General features: G+C 42.4%; 1 protein-coding gene across 1 annotated transcript in view; it reads right to left on the bottom strand.

Annotated features, from left to right (window-relative positions):
• Positions 1-23751, bottom strand: part of plxna4 (plexin A4) — a 225871-nt gene that overhangs the window by 82235 nt on the left and 119885 nt on the right. Inside the window, exon 4 of the mRNA XM_068721314.1 lies at positions 11245-11373. Coding sequence (XP_068577415.1) covers positions 11245-11373 — 129 coding nt within the window. The remainder of the gene's footprint in view (positions 1-11244; positions 11374-23751) is intronic.

The raw sequence follows: 23751 nt of genomic DNA, 5'->3' as shown, positions 1-23751 counted from the left end.
ACTTCAGACAACTTGGACAGAGAAGGCATGAACTTGTGCAATCAGATACTCATACGGTCAAAGACGTGTGTAGGTGGTAAGGTGAACAATGACAGTTGCACCTTTTACTGAAAATGCAGATCTGCATTACTGTTTGCATCCTGAATGACTCAGACAAAAACAACATTATTAATAAACATGTTTAAGATAGCTGTAAATTGTCTATTAGACTACAATGCAGAACATTAAGACAACATCTAACCATCTAAAGACTTACATTAACTGCGAAAAAAATAACTAATATGTAAAGAGAGAACATAAAGTATTTGTATAAAAACATACATAACTGTAAAGTTAGTTATGTATGTTTGTGTGCTGTTCCTTACTGGTATGTCATCTATTTTGTTTATATTGTAAATGCTTCTATTGTTTCTATTTTTACCATGTAAAGTGTCTGAGTACCTTTTAAAGCGCTATACAAATAAAATGTATTATTATTATTATTATTATTATTAGCAGCACTCATTTTCATGAAAATGTTACTGCTCGACAGGTCCCATCTCTCCCCACTGGCTCCATATGGAAAACGTGGCCACTTGGGAGAGCAGCCCATCTATTATGATATATAACCCTGCCAATTCAAACTGCCGTTGACTGGCACTGATTGGCGTGGGCCTCGAGTGACCGAGAGCAAGGGGCAAAGCTGAGGTAGATCTCAGCCGTCCCCTGCTCTTGTCACCTCAGTAACAGCGTGATGCAATAATAGGTGTTGCTGGCACTTTTGATTAATGAGCCGTCATTGGTGGATGACCGCTGTCACTCACGCTGCTCACCGATGACAGCCGGGAAAGAGAGATGACATCATCAGGTTATTATGAGGGTAAAGCTGTGCGTTTGTGTGCCGGCACTGGAATGTAAGTCTTGAAATACAAGTTTCAGATGAAGGTGAACAAGCATTTTCTCTGCCACATAAACAGGAAGACACCAGATGGTCATACTATCACTGTGTACAAATAATAATACTTATGTACTGTACAGTTAAACAGCCGCTGGCCATATTTCTGCATACAAGAAAATCAGATGAAGGACGAGCATTTACAAGCTGACTACCACATATCTATTCATCCCCTTGAACAATACAGTTGTTTTTTGGAATTGGACAACAGTAGCCTTGCAAATAATAATTACTTTTTAGGTCAGAACATGCACTCAACACCTGTGCAGCTTGCTGGGAAGGATGCAAATCTAGTTCCTTGCTGAAAGACACTATGGCAGTGATGAGCAGCACTAATTTAATCTAGGGCATTTTCAAATCACCTTGTGCACCACCTCCAATAGGTGGTGAAGATCAATTCTTTTGGATCTTTATACCTCTGGATATAAGCGATGCAATTATACATGTCCTCGCTGCACATTTTACTCACTAAAATCCATATTTGAGGATATGAAAAGGACCATAATTAAACCATCCAATGTAGGGCATGACTGAATTTAACAAGAGATCAGGAACGCCTATATGCGTGGTGGAATCTCTTCAGCGCAGCGTGGCACCGATGGCGGTTCACTCTGTTGGATGCACAGACTATCAGACAGCACATCTCTGGCAGACAGCCCCCCCGCTCTCTCTCTATATATCTCAAATAAAAACTCACACTCGATACACAACAATTTTGCACACACTCATGGTGGAAATCATATTTCAACATGTGTGCATGCAGATGCGTGTGGACCACAAAGATTTATACTATCACTGAAGACAGACACTGACACTATGGAGATACTTTAAAAACACACCACTACATCATTCTCTCTCCTGTTCTCTACTTCTAAGTCTCCACTGTGTATCTCTACAAGTACTATAAATAGCATACTCAGGCAGACATGTGCGCCTGCGCACACACACACACACACACACACACACACACACACACACACACACAGAAACAGATTCAAACACAGCTGAATGAATTCAGAGGGGGTGTATCTCCTTGTCAAAGTCAAGAGGAATCCTGCTCGCATGCTAGTACAGATTAAAAACAACGCAAGTGAATCTGTGTGTGTTAAGCGTGCGGGTGCTTTGGGAGGAAAACAAATGGCCGGTATGTTTCGCCCTCCCTACTGTGTAGAGACGTATTTGCATTAGGTAGATAAAGGGAATGAGTTTGAGATAGAATCGGAGAGATAGTGCTGCAAGTGTGTGCGCATCAAACTCAACACGGATCCTCGTTGCATCTCACATGATAGATTCCCTCCCTGCCGTCACTCTCCACCAAGCCTGCTCCGTCCTCCTAAGATCTACCACTGTCTCAGCCCACTGCCAGCTACACAATCGGGTAGTCACGAAGGAGAAAGGCCATTGTGTTAGCCTATGGAGGGATTTCAGCTGCCAAAGCCTTATCATGAGAGTGTATGAAACCGCAATCTCCCTGTGTGCGCGCGTGTTTGTGCGCGCGTTTATGTAATCTACGCAGCCATGTCACCGCATCGAGTGGTTTGTCACCTCGTGATCTGCCATAAAAGCTAAGCACCCACACAGAACTGTAGCAAACAATGCCACCATATCTGAACGCTTTATAATTTAACACTTCATCGGTGGCAGATATGCCGATACACACACACCACCCACATGTACACACATACAAAAAAAACCACACACACACACGGATTTAGACTTCGGAGAATGGAAGAGACCTCCTGATGCCTATCAAGGCCTCAGATGCCTGCCTCTGGGGAAAATGGTTTTCTCAACAGATAAAACACACACACACATACAAAAACAAACACACTCTACATTCAGAACCCAACAGAAGCAATGGGTGCCAATGTGAATCCTCTGTTCCAGAGCGCGGATCCTGATATCATTCATTCTCCTTGGCTGTCTGTCTTTCTCTGTCACTCAGACGCTCTGAGGTGTGTAAGATCATACATTCATCATCTCTCCAAAGCCTCCGTTCTCTATCTGGCACACACACACACACACACACACACACACACACACACACACACACACACACACACACACACACACACACTCAAGCAGGCCACACTTTTGTCCCCTCTTTTATCAAAAAAAAAAAATTTAGGGATTTGGTGGCTAAACGACCCAATGCACCCCTTGTCTCTCTCATCTCGATATCACATTCATTTCATGCAATCTTCTTCGTCGGCTTTGCCAGAGAGGCAACCATTACGTCTCACTGTCTCTTCTCTACGGCTGGGCTATCATATCAGCAGGGATAAATACAAAGGATGGGGTGCATGGCATTTATAATTCCCTCCTGTTTCAGGTGAGCAAATTACATCCATTACACCCTGCACTCTCCCTCCTTTCACAATGGGGAGAGATGGGAGCTGCTGAATATAATCGCGCTTTTAAAAAAGGCCAAGATCACAGAAGAACTTGATGCCTTAATGTGTGGGGAAAGAGATGAAGACGTACTTGATCATTTACTGTGGTGGCACAATGGCATCAAATTATATATACAATGTATAAGAGTGTGTGTGTGTGTGTGTGTGTGTCTATGGAAAATGGGTTGCAAAGGAAGAGAGGAGGAAGAGTCTTCGCTTTAAGTGTATTCAGAATTTGTACTTCAAGATCTTCATCATTACGCTGAGGAGATGATAAAGCCTAACTTTGTTTTTCTTTCCTCTCCGTCTCCCCTCCTCCTTACATAATGCCAGGAGCCTTCGAGTCAACCTGCAGTGGGAAAGCGATCATTTAATAAATCTGCGGAGACTTTTATTATTAACTAATTCTTCTGCCTCATCCCTATTCCTCTCTTTATCCTACTCTTTTCCTGCCCCCTCCACTTGTAATTAAACAGGGATTGCACCTGCAGCTAAACTCTACCACTCCAAACGAACAGAGAGAGAAATGAAAGCGATAGCCCGATCCTGCCTTACAGCCTGTAGGGCACACTGAACTTCTCTTATCTTTCCTTTTCTTCCCCCAGGCTAGCTTTGTCTTTTTCTCCTTCCCTGGTGTGAGTTTGTTCATTAGTTTGGCACAATGCTGGCACTGCATCAGTATTATTGGCCTATTGGAAGACATTAATTAACATAATGTGGTTAACTGTATGTAACATAATGTTATTTAGTCATTTTTAGCTATTTTGTAAGTAAGCAATGTTGTATGCATGTGTCAAAGATAAATTGCTGCCTACGACAGTGTCTCCAATTGAATATCGCAGAGTTATGCAGATGACTATAAGCAAAATCAGCCAAAATCATTTAACATGAAAGAGTAAAATCATTATTCATGTACATAACAATGAACCTCCATTTTTTCCCTCAGCCTGCCACCATGTGTAGCTGCTCTTTCAGTGCCCATAGATATCCAGGGTGGGTCTTTTATTCTCTTTTCTATCTATCAGCGAATATCATCCTGTTTATTCCTTGGTTCATTTACTGGAGCCCCTCTCTTCCTTGTCCTCACATGTCCCACCTGTCTCCTCTCCAGTTGGACGGAGGACAGATTGACGTGGGAGTCAAATGAAGCGAGGGACACATCAACGACCCGCTGCCTCGTCACAGCAGACGCACCGCTCAATCCGTCAACCACCAACCAACGGCGTTATATCATAAACTCAGTTAACAGAGCGGGCCAGTGGCTGCAAGCGCAATATTGTTTTCATTTGAGGTTCTCGGAGGTCAAATGAGAAAGCCATCCATTGCGTCAGGATTGTCAGCGCATGACAAACGACTCGGATACAATCAATCATTTTCACTTATCTTTCCATTCCAAAGAGGGTAACCCCCCCCCCCATCCACAAAAAGGCAGTTAAACAAGCTTCAGGCAGTTTACTAATAACGGCTTACAGATTAGAATTTCCTGCATGAGGAATGCTTTGCTATATTTTTACCATCTGTCATCTTTGGTATGTCTATGCAAAAAGCAGCGGGATGCTAAGCTCAGCTACAATAAATTCATACAGCAGAACTTGCCCTAATCATGCTAATGTTGCCCCATTACTGTCAGTCCTCAGTGCTAGAACCATGCAGAAGACATAACGGATGTCAAGTGCATTTAAGATGTGAGGTTAGGTCTGACCCTTCAGTGCACAAACATGATTTGCATTTAGTCTGTAATGTCATTTCTATTTCCAGTGGCAGGTGCTTGAAGTTTAGCCACACAAACACAAGCTAATTTTGCACAAGCGGCCTTCATCTTGCCCTGGGGCATAGCCTGGGTAAACGTAAGGGCTGTATTACTCAGACAGAGTGCACAGTTTGGACTGTTTCCAGGCAAGACACTGACAGGAGATGCTGATGATGACTCATATTTGCCTTGTTAGACCACAGCAGCCTACAGCTAAACTGGGACACAACATAATATGCACATCTAAACACCTTCATAACTCACAGCCTAACACTAGAGGGGTGAGGAAGCCACACTATGAGGGGATGTGGTAAAAAGTTCCCCGCTGATAGAAAATTAAAGGATGCTGGTAATAAACATCTTTGATGAGATGCAAAGACGCAATACCTCCACAAATGAGCTTGTCGGATTTCCCCGAGGGGGTTCAAAACAGAAAAAAAGCATTTGACTTTGAACGATCTCACCCCACTATAGTACACATTTTCAATAATTCACACTTACAGATCTGCATTTGCTACACTGAATATAAATAATTAACGCCATGAGTGTGGCAGTCGCAGCACTTTCGAGCAACAGTTTATATGCTGAATGTAAAAACCTTTGTATGTGTTGAAAAAAAAAAAGACTTGTAAACTATGTAGGAACATACTAGATAAGATATACCCTCTAATTAACTGAACAGTTGATGGCAGGATAGGTTCATGTGTTTGCTATGTACATGTTGCTGGGTGGTATTGGTATGACTATGGGAACATTGAAGGATGGATCGAATGACTAACACACAACCAAAACAACTTCAACTGCTCCCAAATGCCCTCGGAAGCTGTCAATTCACATACATGTACTCACTATATTGGCATTGTAGATTCCAGCATGCACTCAATACAGTTAGTCATGCTATCTACAGAGCAGAGAACGCCACACAAACTAATTCATGGTAAACTTGTAAAATTCATATACATCGATGTGTTTCTGGTTAATTTGGAGAATTCTTTTCTACAAAAAACATACATTGGACCTATGGTTGAAAGAAAATAGTTACTGTATGAAACTGCTCACAACAAGGTCTGTGGATTATCTTAAGTAACTGGGTCATGAATTCTGGAAGATGTCGCAAGCTGAGTGACATATAGTCTTGTTATATTTGAGAGGAGGCAGACATCTCTACGGCCAATATCTCAAAAACTAGGCAACTCACACCAAAACTATCAAGACTGATAAATAGAACTACAGGTAAGAAGAAAAAGATGTAGTTTAATTTTTGGTTGGACTGTCCCTTAAAGCCACAGATAGTTATGCACTGTTATGGAGTCTTTATTTTGGATTTATTTTCATTTAAAAGATAACTGTAATTAGCTTTTTTATCTTTAATCATTAATTCAAAGTGTTTTTAATACTGATGTTTGCTTTTTGGAATGGAATCTTAATATGTTAAAGATAAACAGGGAGGAAAATGGACATTAAAACGGTAACAATCTATGCATATCCCCCACCTCGTGCAATTCTAACTTCCCATTCCATTGTTGACTTCAATAACTGTTCCTCCCTTCATGGAAGGCTTTTCTCCTCTACAATAAGTTTATGGCTCCTACTAAAACTGACCGCTTTGTAGCTGTGTGATTTGTACTTTTAATTTACATACTGAACTAACCGTGAAATGATCCCCCAGCCTCCACTGACACCACCTCATTCATTCTGCCCAGATGTCCTCATTGTGGTTGACGGATGAACCAGTGTTAACAGGACAGTAACGTAGCAGTGAAGAGCAGCAGCGGCTAATATTAACAGTGGGATTGACCTGCCCCTGTCACTCAAACACCAACCCCAACATCCATAATCACGGCCCATTCTATAATCTGACTGTCCTCTTTATACCAGAACATTTATTTAACCCACTAATAGGATGACTCGTGTGTGTGTGTGTGTGTGTGTGTGTGTGTGTGTGTGTGTGTGTGTGAGTGAGTGAGTGAGTGAGTGAGTGAGTGAGTGAGTGAGTGTGTGTGTGTGTGTGTGTGTGTGTGTGTGTGTGTGTGTGTGTGTGTGTGAGTGAGTGAGAGAGAGAGAGAGAGAGAGAGAGAGAGAGAGAGAGAGAGAGAGGGAGATCCAATTAGAGGACAGCCAATCACTGGATTAATGAGAGAGTAGGGATGACAGATTACTCCGTTATAAGGAATGGGGAATAAATTGAGGATTGAGGGTGAAATGGGGTAAAAATGGGTAGTGGTTAGAAATGAAATAAAGATGGAGAGAAAGGAGATGAAGAAAGAGGAACAAGGCCCACAAAAGCCTGAATCCTCATTTGCTTTACAAATCCCTTTAGAAATGAATAGGGGTTGTAGGAGCAACAAATCTATAATCCTGAAAGAAAAACAAATCTAACAAAGAGGACAGTCACAGGATGGAGGAAAGAAAGAAAGAAACAATTGATTGAAAAGATGGAAGAGAAATGAATTGAAGGATGAAAAAAATACTGGGATGTGGAGAGCATTTCATGCAGTAGAGAATACTGCATGGGTATGTTAAGCTTTCTTCTCTAATGAGTGTATAATGTGACACAGACAAGCAGGGTACAGTGTTACTCAGCAGGATGCCCCCGCCTGAAGCTGGTTCCACTTCTCCATCAAGGTGTGCCAGTGTTCATTTATTCATGGCTCATTATCATCACACTAACATGACAATAGACTGATGTGCCATACATTATCAGACTGTCAAAAGTAATCATGTTCATATTCTTCTATTTCGTGATGGAAGTGATGATAGTCAAGTTTGCGCTAAAAAAAAGCTTTGCTAACTCACAAAATACTACTTTTTTCTACTGATTTAATTCACTTTGTGATAGAGTGTGATGATTGCAGTGAGGACAGGGATTGCATTTGTTTAGCATTAAGGAACAGATTATGGAGCCTTTTCTCAGCTGCTGGGATCAGAAATATAAGCAACACAAGTCAGTCAAAGTTATTATGGTCCCCCCTACTTCTAGCTAACTTGCTCAAACCACATCCTTCTTCATTTTGTTCTCAACTACAAACCTGTAAAACAACCTTTAAGCAAACAAGAATCGCACAATGCAGCACGAGTTGCTGCCTTATAAGGAACGATGAAATACCTATCCCTATCTGATCCACTTTCTCGGTCCCTCTCCTCCTCATCCTCTCTCCTCCAACATCCCAGTCTGACCCTCATGATCCGCTACTGGACTCTCACCAGCCAGGCTCCAGAGGAGGTCCGTGTCTTGGTCCATAGCAGCAGGAGAGGAGCCGTATCGACTGACTTTGTTCTCAGCCTCCCGTTGTGGGCCCCCCTCCCCTGCCCTCTCTTTCTATCATGTGTTTCCTCTTTCTGTATTTCTCCCTTGTTCCATCCATCACACTCTCTCTGAGTGTCTGAGTCCCAGGCCCCCGGAAACAGCAGGTGGCCTTCTGCTATCGACCAGCTCGGGCTGCTCTAATAGCGTTTGCCACCACTGGGAATTTGGCATGTGCACGTGTGTTTGTGCAAGCTGTGACTGTGAACCACCACTCTGATCCAGCAGGCAGTACGGTTAAAACACAAAACATGCAAGTACGGCTGACCACAACATGACCTTTAAACTTGGCTGTTTGTGTGAGGTTAGCAAAAAGCCAACACAAGAAATTCAAAATTACATTTATCCATGATTAATCTAAAAAGATGGATGTTAGTATCTTTATTTATTTGTTTTCTAGCACATGCTGTGACCCTCTTTGACATTTAATAAAACTTGTTTTGACTCGAGGCAACAGCATGACAGGGTATAATTCAGCTTACAGTCTACAGGGAAACCTTCGATAATCAACTTGCTGGAGAGACGGCTGTAAGAACATGCTATGCCAAAATATTGTTCTCCACATTCGAGATGAAGTAATTTGCACTCGTCTCCTTGAGTGATTGCAGACACTTGGAAACAGTAAATCAGGACGGGTACTGCTGGTAATACAGCAGTGATAAAGTGATAAACTCTACTGAGGGAAAGATATTGCGCTGAATTAAAAATGTGTCAGTCAAATAACTTATGGAAATGATCGGTTATCAAATATTGGTAATAACATCAATATCATACAAATCTAGTAGAAATGTTTTGATCTTTAACAACAAAGGTTTGAATTAATTGGTGGAATGGTTTATTCGAGTTGCATTCATTCACTTATTCAATTCATTCACAACACTTATTTGTGTTCTATAAACCGTTAAAGGAGTATGTGTTTGTGTGTATGTGTTCATTAACTACTTTCTATATTTGTGTGTATGGTAATTCCCGGATGTTCTTCCTAGACAGTTAGTGGAGGTCAGCCCTCTAACTAGGCTAATAGACTTAATACTATGAAGGCCTAACACACACACACACACACACACACACACACACACACACACACACACACACACCCACACACACACACACACACACACACACAGGACCACTAACAAAACTCACTTGGTTGCTGTATTCAATATAAGCTAATTGGCATGCAAATTAAAAATGCTAAATTTGTAACACGATGTTGGGCGATAATAGCGAGACAAAAAGGAATCCAACATAATGGGAAGAAATGGAAATTAAGTATTCTTAATAATTCATTTGTTATTCTGTAATATCTTCTCTAAGCCCAATTACATGCACTACAATCCAAAGGAGAGAAAAAATAACATTACTGATTAACAGATTAATATGAAAGAGGGATTGGATGTAACTGGATGCCGTGACAAAATAGCATCCTAAATGTCCTCATTCTGCTAACTTGTGTCCCTCCCTCCCTTCCTTTCCTACACTCTCTGCAGTAGGACAGACCGAGACCTCAAGAGAGGCGATGAGAGCCGCATTTGAAAGGGCACCTTCTACTCACCGTCTGTCTGATATTTAAAGTGTTATCAGGGAAATCTGGGCTCTTAAAATGTGCTTGTATTTACGCACGTACACACAAACAAACTGCACTACACATTAGGAAATACTGACAGTTTCATGGTGCCAGAGAGGTCTCTAATCCGCTGGAAGCTGCAGACAATATACAGGGGCCACTAGGCTATCGCTGCCAACGAAACAGCAGTGGCCTTCTGTGATTACGCGTGGCAGGAGATAAAGAGAAGGGAGAAGGGGGAACAATATGCATATTATCTGAACTCAGAGCTTTTGCCACATTATTTCTAACAGTCACATTGATAATGATAAACAATAAATGGGGATATACTGAACTGAAATGAGAGAGCTCCACAGTGGATTCTTCAACTGGTGGCCTGATTTGGCTTTAACGATTAGATTACCATCCCTTTAACAGTGCCTGATGAAACGATAATGCTTGTGCTGAATGGTAAGAAGTCTGTGTGTTTACTGTTTAAATACTTATCCAGCTCTTCATTTTATTAGATCAGGGCTTTTGACTTTTCTGTTTGCCACTGCATTTTATCAAGTTAACTTTGTAATGCTCTTCTTTATTTTATTTTGTTTTAATAATCCTAATTATGTGTCTTCTTATGTTGCACACATTGCATCGCCTTGTTGTCGAAAGGTGCTACACAGATACATGTGCCTTGGCTACTGTACATGTATTACATATAATGTTCTCACATGCTCATAGCCGTGTGTCCTTTTGTGTGCAATATAAAGAGGAAGTGAAAACACAGTGAGTCATGGCTGTGTGTGCATTTATGTGAGCGCATGGACTTTCCATGGTGCTATTTTAGCAAGGTTTTGCCGCTGATAAAGGTGTTCGCAGACTCACTGTGTCTGTGTCCATTACACAGAGTGCTGCTATTTCACTCCAAATTCCATGTCATCAAAGGTACTAAGAGAGATAGTGTGCATGTGTGAATCTGCGCACAGAAATACACACCAAAACACACACACACACACACACACACACACACACACACACACACACACACACACAAGTGGAGTGAGACCACTCTCCCTATAATTCAACACATTTATTCACTCCAACTCTATCCTCACAGTCAGCTCCTATAAAAAGACTTGGTCATAGAACCCAACAGGCTATCTAATCCCTTTCTCTCCTCCAGCCAGGCTGTAATGAAATCCTCCACGCTACACCAAAGGTTATTGTACCCTGTGACATAAGAAAATTATAAATGCCAGTGGTTAAGATATTGACTCGGCAGGGGGGGACTTGTGATGTGTGAGTTTGTGAGTGTCTAACCTGGGTCTCAGACATGACATAGAGGTAGTGGTGGTCAGAAGAGAAGGCCATGTCTCGGAGGATGGGTCCATTCTCCACCGCCTGCACAGTCTCGTACTGCTGAGCACGAGAGGAGCCGTCTACCCGGATCTGGAGAAACACAGAAGCATATTAAGAATTAATATATTCAATTACTGCATAATCACTGTGGCGCTCACATGGCTTCACAGGTATTACAAGAATAACAGAAAAGAAAGTATAGTATCACACCTGTTACTGAGATTTATCAGTGACAACCGCATAGAAAGTTTGAATTACTCAAACAACAAAGTTATTATTTTAGGGAAAAGACAACTGAAGATCCAAAACAACTTCCTCTTCGTCTTAAAAGCAGCTGTAATAATTAAATAGTAAATGACAGGACTGAAAATATATTAAAGAATAGCTGAGGTTAAACAGACGCAAAGATAGAAAGAGTAATGTTGCCCTCCACAAGGAAGGACTTGGCAATTGAACAAAGTCGACATCTAGGACAATTAGGGATCGAGGTATCATTAAAAAGGTACTTTTGAAACCAATTATTGACTAAATTGCCAATCAACCACATACAGCCTTAGGACGTTCCCATGCATCATGGCTTACTGTGCTGTATCTGAGGTGCTCATCTTTCTCTAGCACCGTTTCAGACATTCAAAAGTGATTACAGTAATAAGGCATCTGGGCCGGAGGTGTGGTTTGTGAGCCCCTAGGTGTGTTTACTCAGCAGAAAGTGCATGGAATTGGCCCAATGCACACTTGGTGGCGTGATGGAAGTGTTCTGGGTGGTGCCCGAACATCTGCTTACATCGTCACACACAAACAAACGCAGAGGGTGTGTTCCAAATGATCTTTTCAAAATCTGGTCCTCTGGCGGTAATTTCCCACCAACAAACAGCTTTGACACATACCGACGCAAGCAACTTTCAGCACCCAGTAGAATACACAATCTCTCACACACACACACACACACACACACACACACACACACACACACACACACACACACACACACCTGTGCAGGCTTGCAGACAGGTGTGAAGCAAGTCTCGTTAAAGTTGTGATGACTCTTGGTAGTTCTTTGTGCTCTCCAGCACTTAAGGGTTCATGGGTAACGGGCACAAACAGGAGATAATTGGACAGGAAGCAGATGGTCGAGTAGACAGGTGAGTCACGAGTCACGATTAATTAATAATTAATAAAGCTCTTTAAACCGTTCTAAGTTTATAAACTGAACCCTTTAGTAAATGGTGCTGTACCCACTGACAACACAGGCCTTTGTTAGGGGCCGACTTTACTTCAAGATTTGTAGTTAAGAAAACATCAACATGTCAAATCTGAGTATTTGAAGAGAAATAGCTTTTTGGTGTGCCATGCTTCATAGAGGACAACAATAATTCTTTCATCATTATAAAATAGCAAATATAATCAATATTAGGGTTTTAGAAACACAATAACAATATTCTTCACTCAAAGTGACTGGCAGTCGCTCCGGCCCCTCAACTTTATCCTGCACTGAAACAGGAACCAATCTGAAACCATCCACTGCTTCACTATAGTCCAACGAACTTTTCTTTGTCGTTGCTTCAACGATTGTACAAAAAAGACAGAAACCTGAGAGCACAGGCTGCAGTACATGTCCAGCCCTACTCCTGCTGCTTCTACTGATATCCAGTTTCACAACATGACGTTTCTTTAAACAGGCACCGTCTTTCACCCTGATTTAACCTGACTCTCCCCCCCTTTTTCGGTTCTCAGTCGTTATTCCTCTCTCGCTCTGCCTCCTGCTTGGCTTGTGATCCGGATCTCAAAGGACCTGAAGTCTGTGTATCAAAGCCTCACACTTTCACTGGGAACCATTGTATGCTCTTGGGTCAGTTGTAAAGAAAAGAACAGAAGGCGAATAGGAGAAAGACAGAAAGAAAAGAGGGAGGTAGGAAGAAAGAAACTTCCACGCGAGCCCGAGCCAGATTCAGCAGGTGGGGTTATCTAATCTGCCTGATCGGGTGAGTTAATTTGAGGCACTGTGCGTATGCGCACTGTACACAGCATGTGTGTGCATGTGAACGCATGCGGCAATGTGTGTGTATCAGCTTACCGCCGCTGTATATGAGGGAAGTGTCAATTGCCGAGCAGAGCTAAAAGGACGGAGAGTCTACGGCAAAGGCTGAATATAGAGTTTTATTGTGTTGGGACGGATCTGCAGTCACCAGGGAGTGGAGGGGCTTCAAGGGGAAGCTCCTGTGTATTATCCCTCAATCTGACCACCAGCAAAACAAATGAGCCACCAGGGAGCGCACAGCACGTCCGCAAGCATGCAGCGCAGGCACACTGGGACTGGAGGGGAACACGTAAGGGATAATGCCTGTTTAAAACCAAAGTCCAGTGGATCTATTTGGACAGTAATTGGCACAAGTATTTAATAGCAGTTTTACGCTGTTCTCTTTATCTTTCAATCAACACAGCAGTGTCACCCTGGGGTTGCAGCAGACTTCATCTCTCCTGATATCAAACTCTGCACTCTAAAGGAGTATACAATATAAAACCACCTTCAGTGTGCATAATGCTGGAAAATAAAATGAAGTAAATAGCTGTTGAATGATTTTTACTACTACAAAAACAACTCGGTGTAGACTGAACACAACCGATATCTTAATGAAAAACCAAAGCTAATGATGTTTTTTTAATAAAACAACTAATCCTAGCTTCATTGTTAGCAACAGTAATTATCAATATATCTTAAAGTAATTTTTCACCAGCTTAAAATCATTAAGGCAGCTACAGTGGTGCTAGCCAATATTATCTGATTTCTTTTCAACAGTAATAAAGTGGATTAGCTGCTCTATGCTAAATGGATTACAATGCTAATCTCTGCTATCACATTAGCACTACACAATAGACATTCACTGCCAGACAGACTTCATTTAGCCTCTGAGTAGTGGGAAGGTGAGAGATGCATTGGTCCCACACATAAATGCACACATGCAAATAAGTATTGTGTTCACACAAGCTATTGCGTGTAAAAAAAAAAAATTGGCATTTCACTCTCTCTCTTTCACACGCTTACACTCTCAAACACACACACACACACACACACACACACACACACACACACACACACACACACACACACACACACACACACACAGGCTGTCTGGCTGTAGCTACTCATATGGTAATGTCGGATACTCTGGGGAGGGTGGCAGGAGTTACTGGTGCTTTTGACTCACAGAGCACACTTCCTCAGCCCTGCAGAATGTGTGTAGTAAACACAGCTCTGTGTGTGTCTTGATCCGTATGTGTGTGCATCTGTGGGATAAATCCACGTCATACCTCAGATCATACAGAGGAAATCCTGGTCCTGCATAAAGCGACCACCCTGGCCATAATCTCTATCCCCCTAGTGGCGTTGAGGTATAACTGCACTAACACCATCACTGAAGACAGGAATAAAGGCTGCGGCTCCTGCAGTAAAAAGGCAGTGTATGTGATCTTAACTGTGGTGCAGACACAAACACTCAGAAAACATAGCACTCATGGAGTTTCTTTCTTCAAGCTAATTAGTCTACCACTAACATTAAAGTAGAACAGAATGTAAGGGCAATGTTGATATATCAGGAATACGGACAACTGATGATTTAAATAACAGTGTCAGTGTTACAGCTCAGAGAACAACAAATGTGACCCTATGTGCAGATTGTATTTCTGCTTTGAATCTGTCAATGAAAAATAATGTGCCCAAAGTGACTATCTCTCTCTCTCCATGTGGCTAACAGCTAGCAGAAGGTGTGATACAGAAAGGGAAGCCATTCCGGTGTGAAAACCACAGGAGTACCCTCTCTCAGTTTCCTAGTATTGGCACTGTGCACCACAAAGCACTTCCTCCGATTCTGCATGGAATCCATATTGAAGCAGGTAAAAATCATTAGTAGTCTTACACATCTGAGCACTTCTGTTCATTTTAGATAAGAACTGGTATGCCATTATGCAGAAACTACTTTACATCAAGTGGTGAGATGGATTTTCTACATTTTAGAAGGAAGTCTGGTCAATCCTCAGGAGACATAAAACATACTGCCGTCTATGAGTTAATGCAGACGGTGGTTGTGGCTGAGCAGGAAGAACACAGTCAAAACTACCCCCTCTGGACAACACCACATTGAAAGTGTGCTTCCTAAAACATACAATAACTGAAGGGTTAGAACACAGTGCATGTTTCTCAGTGAGGACTGTGCGAGTGATTGGAGAATTGTGTCCTTGCCTGCTATGGCATGGGTTTTGGGGCAGCAGAAAGAGGAGGGCTAGTCACACAGAGTTACAGTCTGTCAAGCATGGCACCCACACTAACACACCATGGCTGGAACACACATCATGACCAACATGCTGCTGGTGGAAGCCAGAATAAGCTGCTGACTATAGTATCACTGTGGTCTGACATGGGCCATGCAACTGCAGTGAGGTGAGTGGGCTGGAGCAGAATGTCATCCAAAGTCACACAGCATGCTGGGAAACTTAAATTACCACAACACTTGTGTGAGGAATTCCATCAAATCCCTAAAACATGCATGGGCAAAGACAGTGTCAGTGCCAGCAGTTCTGCAGTCAAAAAGAGTCATGAACCTATTTCTGCTGGATGTCCACATGAGAAGCATCGTTCCAAAATTAATTTATGATTTAAAATGCTTTAAAGAAGATTGTAAGATTGTTTAACATCTACGGTTTTGCAGTGTTATGGTTATGTTGCAACTTTAATACTAAGGAACTGTGGTTAATGATGTTGAACTGCAAACAAAAGTAAATCATGTTGTAAATGTCTATTAGATCCTGCAAAACTACTTCCTTCTTTGCATTTAACTGCCATATGTGTATAAAACAGACATTTTAACTGCATTTACTTTTATTTCCATTATTAAATAAGTGGGTAGATATTTGGGGTAAACTATTTTCGGCCTTAAACGGGGTCAGATCCTTCTTTCTCAGCAATGAGATTGTAAGTGAATACGACGTTTTAACCATCTGAAATGATGGCCAAAACTACAAAAAATGCGTCCAACATTTAACCTATTTACAAAACTCATTCAGTGATTGAATATTAAAAACCATCCCAGTCCAAGAGCACAATCAAAATGTGCAAATGGGGGTCTCCTGGGGTCTCCTGTGTAAGCCCTTGGGTCCCTATCTGTTCAAGATATCAATCAGAAACAATTTGGAGCATCAACAGCATAGCCACATGCCAAATGCCACAGTAACCCGACCTGCCACACTTTGCTCAGGTTTCGACCCTCTTTGTCAAACCACAGCAGTGTTAGGTATTCAACCAGGCAAGGTGGGACATGCAATAAGAGCCTAGGAACAGAGACAGCCAGACAGACAGAGACAACTGAGAAGAAGATTTACTGTGAAAGAGACACGGAGAAAAGAAACAACGCGTCGCCACTACATAATGCCAATGTGTCTCTCCACGCATTCTATTCATACCGACAGCAATACAATGGCGGCTGTCTGATTGGCCAAATCTGTCCAGCTCACTGAAACATATGGCCGACAGAAAGAAAGGAAGAGGGGGAGGAGGTGGAGAGTATAACAGAAGGAAAGGGGGCAAGGAGGCGGACTGGATCCATCTCTCAGTGTCAATCAATGCCAGGACAAACCCTCCACTTCCACGTTCAATACCTCAATATATAGCTTTAGGCGAGATGGACTGGTGCGAGACTAGTGGGGGAGTGTGGATGATTTGACATTAATCTCTTGGTATTAGCGAGGATGTGGCACACTAATGCGGGATGCCAGGCTGGCCGTGTATTATTGCACAGAATCACATATGATTAAATGTTCATCCCAAAGGTTTATTATAAACAATAAAAGACGGACACACATTTTTTATTCCGTCTGAGAGGAAATGCACTAAAGATATGAGGTTTCTTAAAGGAGTACTGCAGGTGACACATGAATGACTAATGCCGTGGTACTTCTACATTTACAATATCTTTTGCCATAGTATTTTAATGTTCTACGATAAGCTATAATGGAGACATCTTGCATTTATCCAAAGCTACAACATGAACTCAATGCTTTACTGCTTTCCTTTATGGAAGTAAAATATTCATTCAGTTCATTAAAGGCACTTTAAATATCCCCCCTTCCTTCTTTCCTTCCTTCCTTCCGACTCAACTTCTCTCTCTATAGGAGGATGAGTGGGCAAAAAAAACCCAGTGTGGAACTGAACTCATTCTGTGCTTTAATTCACTATTCTCTGTTTTATGTTTGAGATTAGGCATATCTCCTACACAGCTAACAGGAAGGTGCTTTGTGGGTGCAAAAACAGAGAAATATCATTGTTAGCAGGTAAATTAAGCACAGAGACTTGCATTGACAGTGTCGAGCCTTCGCAGAAATTTGATCTCTACAACGACCCTCCTGTCGGGTTTGGGTTTATTGAGGTTAATCCTCTGCAGATGTTATATTTTGGGTAGGTTGTTTAGGAACAGGAGGTTAAAAGAAACCTCTGGAAAACGTCCACAACTCAATGCTATGAGATGAAAGTGGTAGAGCTAAGACTAAGACTAATTAGCGGTTGGCCTGGGCGTGACTGTGTCAAAGCAGCAGCACTACAAAGTAACTGAGGAGGAAGAGGAAAGTGTAAACAGATATGTCACACGTTTTGTGAGTGAGGGAAGCATGCAGGCACTTGTGTTTGTTTCTATTGGTGCAACTTTAGTCTCCACAACCTCACATCTGGGATCTGACACTATAGCAGACAGAGCCACCGGGGGACCCCTGGCTCAGTGACTGACCGTTGTGGCATTAAAGGTGTGGTACCTGTTAGCCTGCAGGTCCATGCGGCCTACTAATCTAACCTTATCCCCTGCTGAGAGATAGACGGAAAAGCCAAGGAGAGAGGCAAAGAGAAGGACAAGATTGTTATTTTGAGGGATGATGGTGTTAGACGTGAAAGGGGACAAGTGCCTGGAGGCTTCCTAGCTCATTTCTCCCCCTGCTCTCCTTTCCTCCCTCAATCTCCCCCATGGCTTCAAAGGGTGAGTGACAGGTCTCCCTGCTATCATTCCCTTCTCTGCTGAGCTGCCTGAGAGCACTGTGACCAGGCAGGGGGCTCACAGCTTAGCTTTTGTAACTAATTTCTGTCCTCTGCTATTGCTTTAGCACTTTTTCCCCTCTCTCCTTCTCTCCCCCCTCTCCTTCTCTCCTCCCCCTTCTTCTGTCTCAATCTGTAAGTCATGAGGTTGACTAAAACACCTGCAAGCTTATGGTCGGTTCAATCTTGAGAACATTTGTGACCACTTGACTTCTAACAACTCACTCACTTTTTTCTGATTTATTTTTTTTCCATCTGTTCTTTTCAAAGTGTCACTCTCTCTGTCTTGTCTTGGCATGTTTGTTGCAGACTGTATTCTTCTGCTGCTGGAACGATGTAGGCCATTTTGTATGTTGTCTCCCAGTCGCTCGCTCAATCTTTTGATTGTGCTTCTTGCACATTTTTAGACTGAAAATGTCTCTCTACCGTCAGATGTGACCGGAAATAAAAAAGGCTTGCAGACTTGATGTTTTTTTTTTGATGGATTTCTTCCTGCAAACCTTGTTGTTGCTATATAATTATTGGTGGTACCCATTTTTCCAGATAATTTAGGAAAAGGGCCTGGCACTTGAAGCTGTAATCTATGTGGAAGTGGACAGGAAGTTCTCTGCTAAGTCAATAAAAAAAAAAATGTATTCAATTTGCAGAGTGAACAGCGAGAACCCTTCCTCTGCCTGGACAATTGTCCCTTTTCAATTCCCGTTTCAACAACTGCTCCATCTCTTATTTCTTTTCCCTCTCGTCATCTCTTTCTGTTCCCATGGTCTTAATATCTTTGTCTATCAATTTTTCAGTTTCGCCATTTTTCCCCGCAATATGCATCACTCCATTAGGTTTACTGTGCGGAGAAGATGTCAGAGCTGGTCTCTCTCTACACAGCCCCTCTGTTTCTCGTTCTTCTTTCCCTCTGTCTTCTCCCATCCAATTCCTCTTTCGCTGTCTCATTAGAGCCACAGCAGGGTGTTAGAGGCGACAGGTAGAGATCTCCTGACAGACCTCATTTAGTGCAGACAAATACCTGGCCTGGCTGAGAAAAACCCTTATGCACATTTCTCTTTCAAACCAATTATTTCCTCTACGGTTTTTCTTTTCTTTTACCGTTTTTCCGCAGTGATGAGAGCTGCTGTTCACGCCTCTACTGCTGCAGCCACTGGCTGGGCCTCAAGGACCCCACAGAGGGAACGGCATAATGCGAGCGCACGTCACCACCTGTGTCTCTATTAGTGGTGCAACCCGGTGGCAGGGATACAGAGCAGTCTGCACCCCATTATATTATGTGACCAGAGGCCACTGTGTGAGAGCTAAAAGGCTTTGGGGGCCATTAATGAAGTCAACATACTCCTTGCGGTAGTGAGGGCACCAAATCAGCCTATTGTGTCGAATCAAGACTTGGCCTTTCAGGCAACCCAGCAGTGCTCAAAAGAGAGCTACGGATGCCATTCATTTAAGAGTGTGGCCGGCAAACTTCAGCAGGTTGAATAATATCAATACAGCCTGTTGTGAATAATCACATGAGAGCATTCAGTGTGCGCGTGTGCATCTGTGTGGACTTGACAGAGAAGGAAACGTTTTATGGAGAGTCCACACCTGTGAGAGTAGTGGCACCCAGGAAGCTAGGCATTTGGCAGAGTAAGAAAGAGGTGGCTAGCTTTGATGTTAGAGAAGCAGAGGAAAGAGGAGGAAAAGATGGAAAGACATATCTACCTCCACCACTCTGTATTATTAAATAGGTTCCACTTAAGGACCTATATATTGTGAAAGGTTGCTATATGCATAAAATAGACGTTGCCCTTTAAGTTAAATGAAAAATGGGATACTTTCTTTCAGTTGATATATCAATATCAATATATTTCTGTTTTCTTGCATTACTGACCACCAAATGAAGTTTATCAGAACACTGCTCCGCTCCCTCATTTCCCTGCACCCTTTCCTCCCACAATAACTGGCATGCAGCCTTCAGATAGAGGAACTCTCCGGCCAAAAAGCATCGGGAGCATATGTGCATGGAAGCTTGTTTGGGAAGTCGGTTAGATCAAGGCTGAAGAATGAGAAAGGAACAGACCAAAGAGTCCCACAACAAAGAAAACAATGCCTCCTCTTCCATTCCGCTTAAACCTAATGGTACTTTTATTAGTTGACCACATCCTGCTTCCTTAACTGTCAATCACCAATTTAACCAACCATTGAGGGCAATGAATAGAGGATCTGTTTGTTTTGTGAGACTAAGATAACCTAAGGTCATGATTAATTGGACACACACAAAGAGCAATGTTAGGATCAGATCAGAACAGGTATCTAGCTCTCTTCAGGAGCTTCAGATGAATGAGCTCCTTACATAATGGTCTAGTGACACACTTTGATCAACATTCACAGGGTCATCTCCCAAACACCGCCACTGTGATCCATACGCGTCTCTATGTAAGCTTGTGTTTCACAACACAATGACAGGGGTGCATTCTCTCATCTTAACATGGCAAACTCAATAGGCTTTTCTTGATTGGAGCATACTCTGCTTCTATAAATGTCCATCAGCAGCCTATCCAACCGTGGGGGTGGAGAAGGGCCAGGTCCCCAAAGAGATGTCTCGGTCTGATAATGACCTACTGACAGGCTCAGATCAACTTCAGCCAAGGGATGACTTTGAAAACTCTTTTGTCTCTTTTTCCAGACTAGGCTTTGTTTTAGTGGTTAGTCTGTCCTCTATTGGTCAACACTAATGTCCGGCTACATCGACTTCAAGGGTGTGATTGGTTTCCAGGGAGAAATCCACAAATACATAACAGGACACATCGTCACAAACTTACGCTGATACATGCATGAAGAAAATGCCAAGACAGAGTCAACAATCCCGAGCCTTTCACTGTTCAGCCACAAATGTGGAAAAGAAAGTGTGGTAAAGAGGAGGATACGAGGGGAGAAGGCGGTGTGTGTGTCCAGGTGTGTGAATAATAGATGGGGAGCTGAGAGCCAGACGCTGTCTGAGAGCAGACTTCACCCTGGATCCCGTTACCACACGCTGCCATCAGAGTAACTCTGGAGACACGAGCACGCACCGTGCCCCCAGTTCAAGCAACAAAACACATGCGCAGGGCTACGTACGTGAAGCCATGTGCACACATACAGCCACACATGCACAGTGACCTTTCTCCACCCCTGTGCTGTTCGTCAACACAACAATATTCTCTTTTCCGTGTCTTTGCTCAGCTACAATTACGGTGTTAGAGTAATAGATTTGACAGGTATTTTAACGCTTCTTTAAAAAAGAGGACGTTGATGAAATACGCATTAATCCAGCAATATTCCTAACAGTTACAATCTAATATTCTACTGATATACTCAGCCTCTAAGGTAAAGACAGATTAAACTCAGTACACACATAAACGAACACATATTAAATCGATGGATCACTGACTGAAGCTAAAGATCACACATGCTCATGAATTCATGAATTATCAATAGGCTTACCTTTCGGACATGTGCAGATTTGTGTGTGTGCACCAGCGTGTACATGGGGAGCATTCATTGCCTACCCTTCACATTTATGTTGTGGTGATTTATGAGGTTCCTACTAAAGTTTCTAATTAAATGGGGAAGCACCTCACAACCAATTCCTCAGAGATAAGCAGGTGTGAATATCTGTGTTCCCCCCTCATTGTCTGTGCGTGTGTGTGTGTGTGTGTGTGTGTGTGTGTGTGTGTGTGTGTGTGTGTGTGTGTGTGTGTGTGTGTGTGTGTGTGTGTGTGTGTGCAGTAGTGTCTGTGTATATTCCAGCCCCAAGGGCGCCTCCTTTTTCCTTCTCATCTCTCCTCTTTACCTTTATTCCTTTATTAAACAGACTGGCACACTCCCTCTATTATACCTGTTTTCTCACTGAAGTGAAAAATTGCGTCGCTGGCATAGCAGGGGACAGAGACAAAGAGACAGGCTGAGAGTGAGAAAATTAAAAAACAAGGAGAGTGAGGAGGACATAGAGAGCGAGGAATAACACTGCAGTAAGCCCTCGAGGCATGTGCTATAATAATGGAAATCATTGGAGGAAAGATGGCGAGGGACTGAGAAAGAGCAAGAAGACTAAAGGCCAATATCCACTGGAAATTGTTAGGATGCATTTAATGAAGGCTGTGTGTGAAGGAACAAAACTGGTTAATATGTTTTCACACGTTTTCATATCAACCAGTGTCCAGCAGCCGCAGGAGTCACAAAAGCCATGACCAGACCTTCCTTGGTGCTATTTTTGCCACCTTATTAACCTCATGCATTTAGCCTACAGTAGTATATTAACAGGTGGTATGGCTATTGCTTAACGTTTTGTAATATAAGCTATGATACATTCAAATCAATTATTACCGACCTGGGCTCAGTAAGACCTTTCTCTCTGTATTATTTTCAAACACTTTTCATCTCTTTTACCAATGAAGACATCACAAGTATAAGCTGTTTTTTTCACCGACTCCACGGGAGGTTCTCTCTAAAATTAGCGCTTTTTTTTATCAAGGGAGCACATTACAGTTTCACGCCCATGCATTATGCTGTAGCACAAAAGCAGTGTTTTAGTGCATGGTGACGGAGGCTTCACAGCGAGAGTCAAATAACGTCCCCGCATCAATAAATAAGTGTGTTGTTTCAGGATGTTTTGTTACCTAATCACAAAGACGGAGGAACAAATACAAGGAGCATGCAAGCATGTTTGCGTGGAAACGACAGCTTTACAACTATGATTGCATGTGTGAGCATGTAGATGTTTTGAGCGTGTGTAATTACACTCAAAACATGGAAACAAACATATTAGCTACAGCAACGTAAAACATATTGAACATACACACTTGGTGGTTTGAAAATTAAACTGTGGATCAATATTAATGCTAATCTGTCACAGACTCGTAACTTAAAATATTGTTCTCTATTTCTCTCTTCAGACAGTAGCATGTGTGGAGGATTTGACTTTGCTTATATGGCATTATCTAACACCACATGCTTAGATAATTTAACTCCCACTCTCCCTCTTGTGTGTTTTTCTTTACCATCTCTCAGTCATATTATCTACTTTCATTTCTTCACCGTCTACCTATTCTGCCCTTTTACAATGTGACATATCAAAGTATGATGAGCAAACAGGCAAACCAAGTGCCCCTGTAGGAGCAGAGCAATCCTGAGTGACTGAGAGGAGAAGAGACAAAGAGGACAGATTGAGAGGAAGTGAGACAGATCAACTGGAGGACGTTCAGATAGAGATGGGTGTAAGCTGCACTAAAACTCGCAGACAGATAAAAGTTAATTCTTTCTCAGGGAGAGACAGAAAGAGAGAGAGAGGAGTCTAAGAGGATATTTGGTGAATGGAGCCTGTCAGCTCGCGTTGTGCAGAAATCCTCTTATACCTCAAAATTTCAATTAGGTGGGGA

Source organism: Cebidichthys violaceus, unplaced genomic scaffold, assembly GCF_023349555.1.
Source record: "Cebidichthys violaceus isolate CVI_PGR_0920_01 unplaced genomic scaffold, fCebVio1.0.p SCAF_27, whole genome shotgun sequence".
Lineage (NCBI taxonomy): Eukaryota > Metazoa > Chordata > Actinopteri > Perciformes > Stichaeidae > Cebidichthys > Cebidichthys violaceus.
Note: the sequence above shows the minus strand (reverse complement) of the source record. Positions and strands in the feature narration are given on the sequence as shown.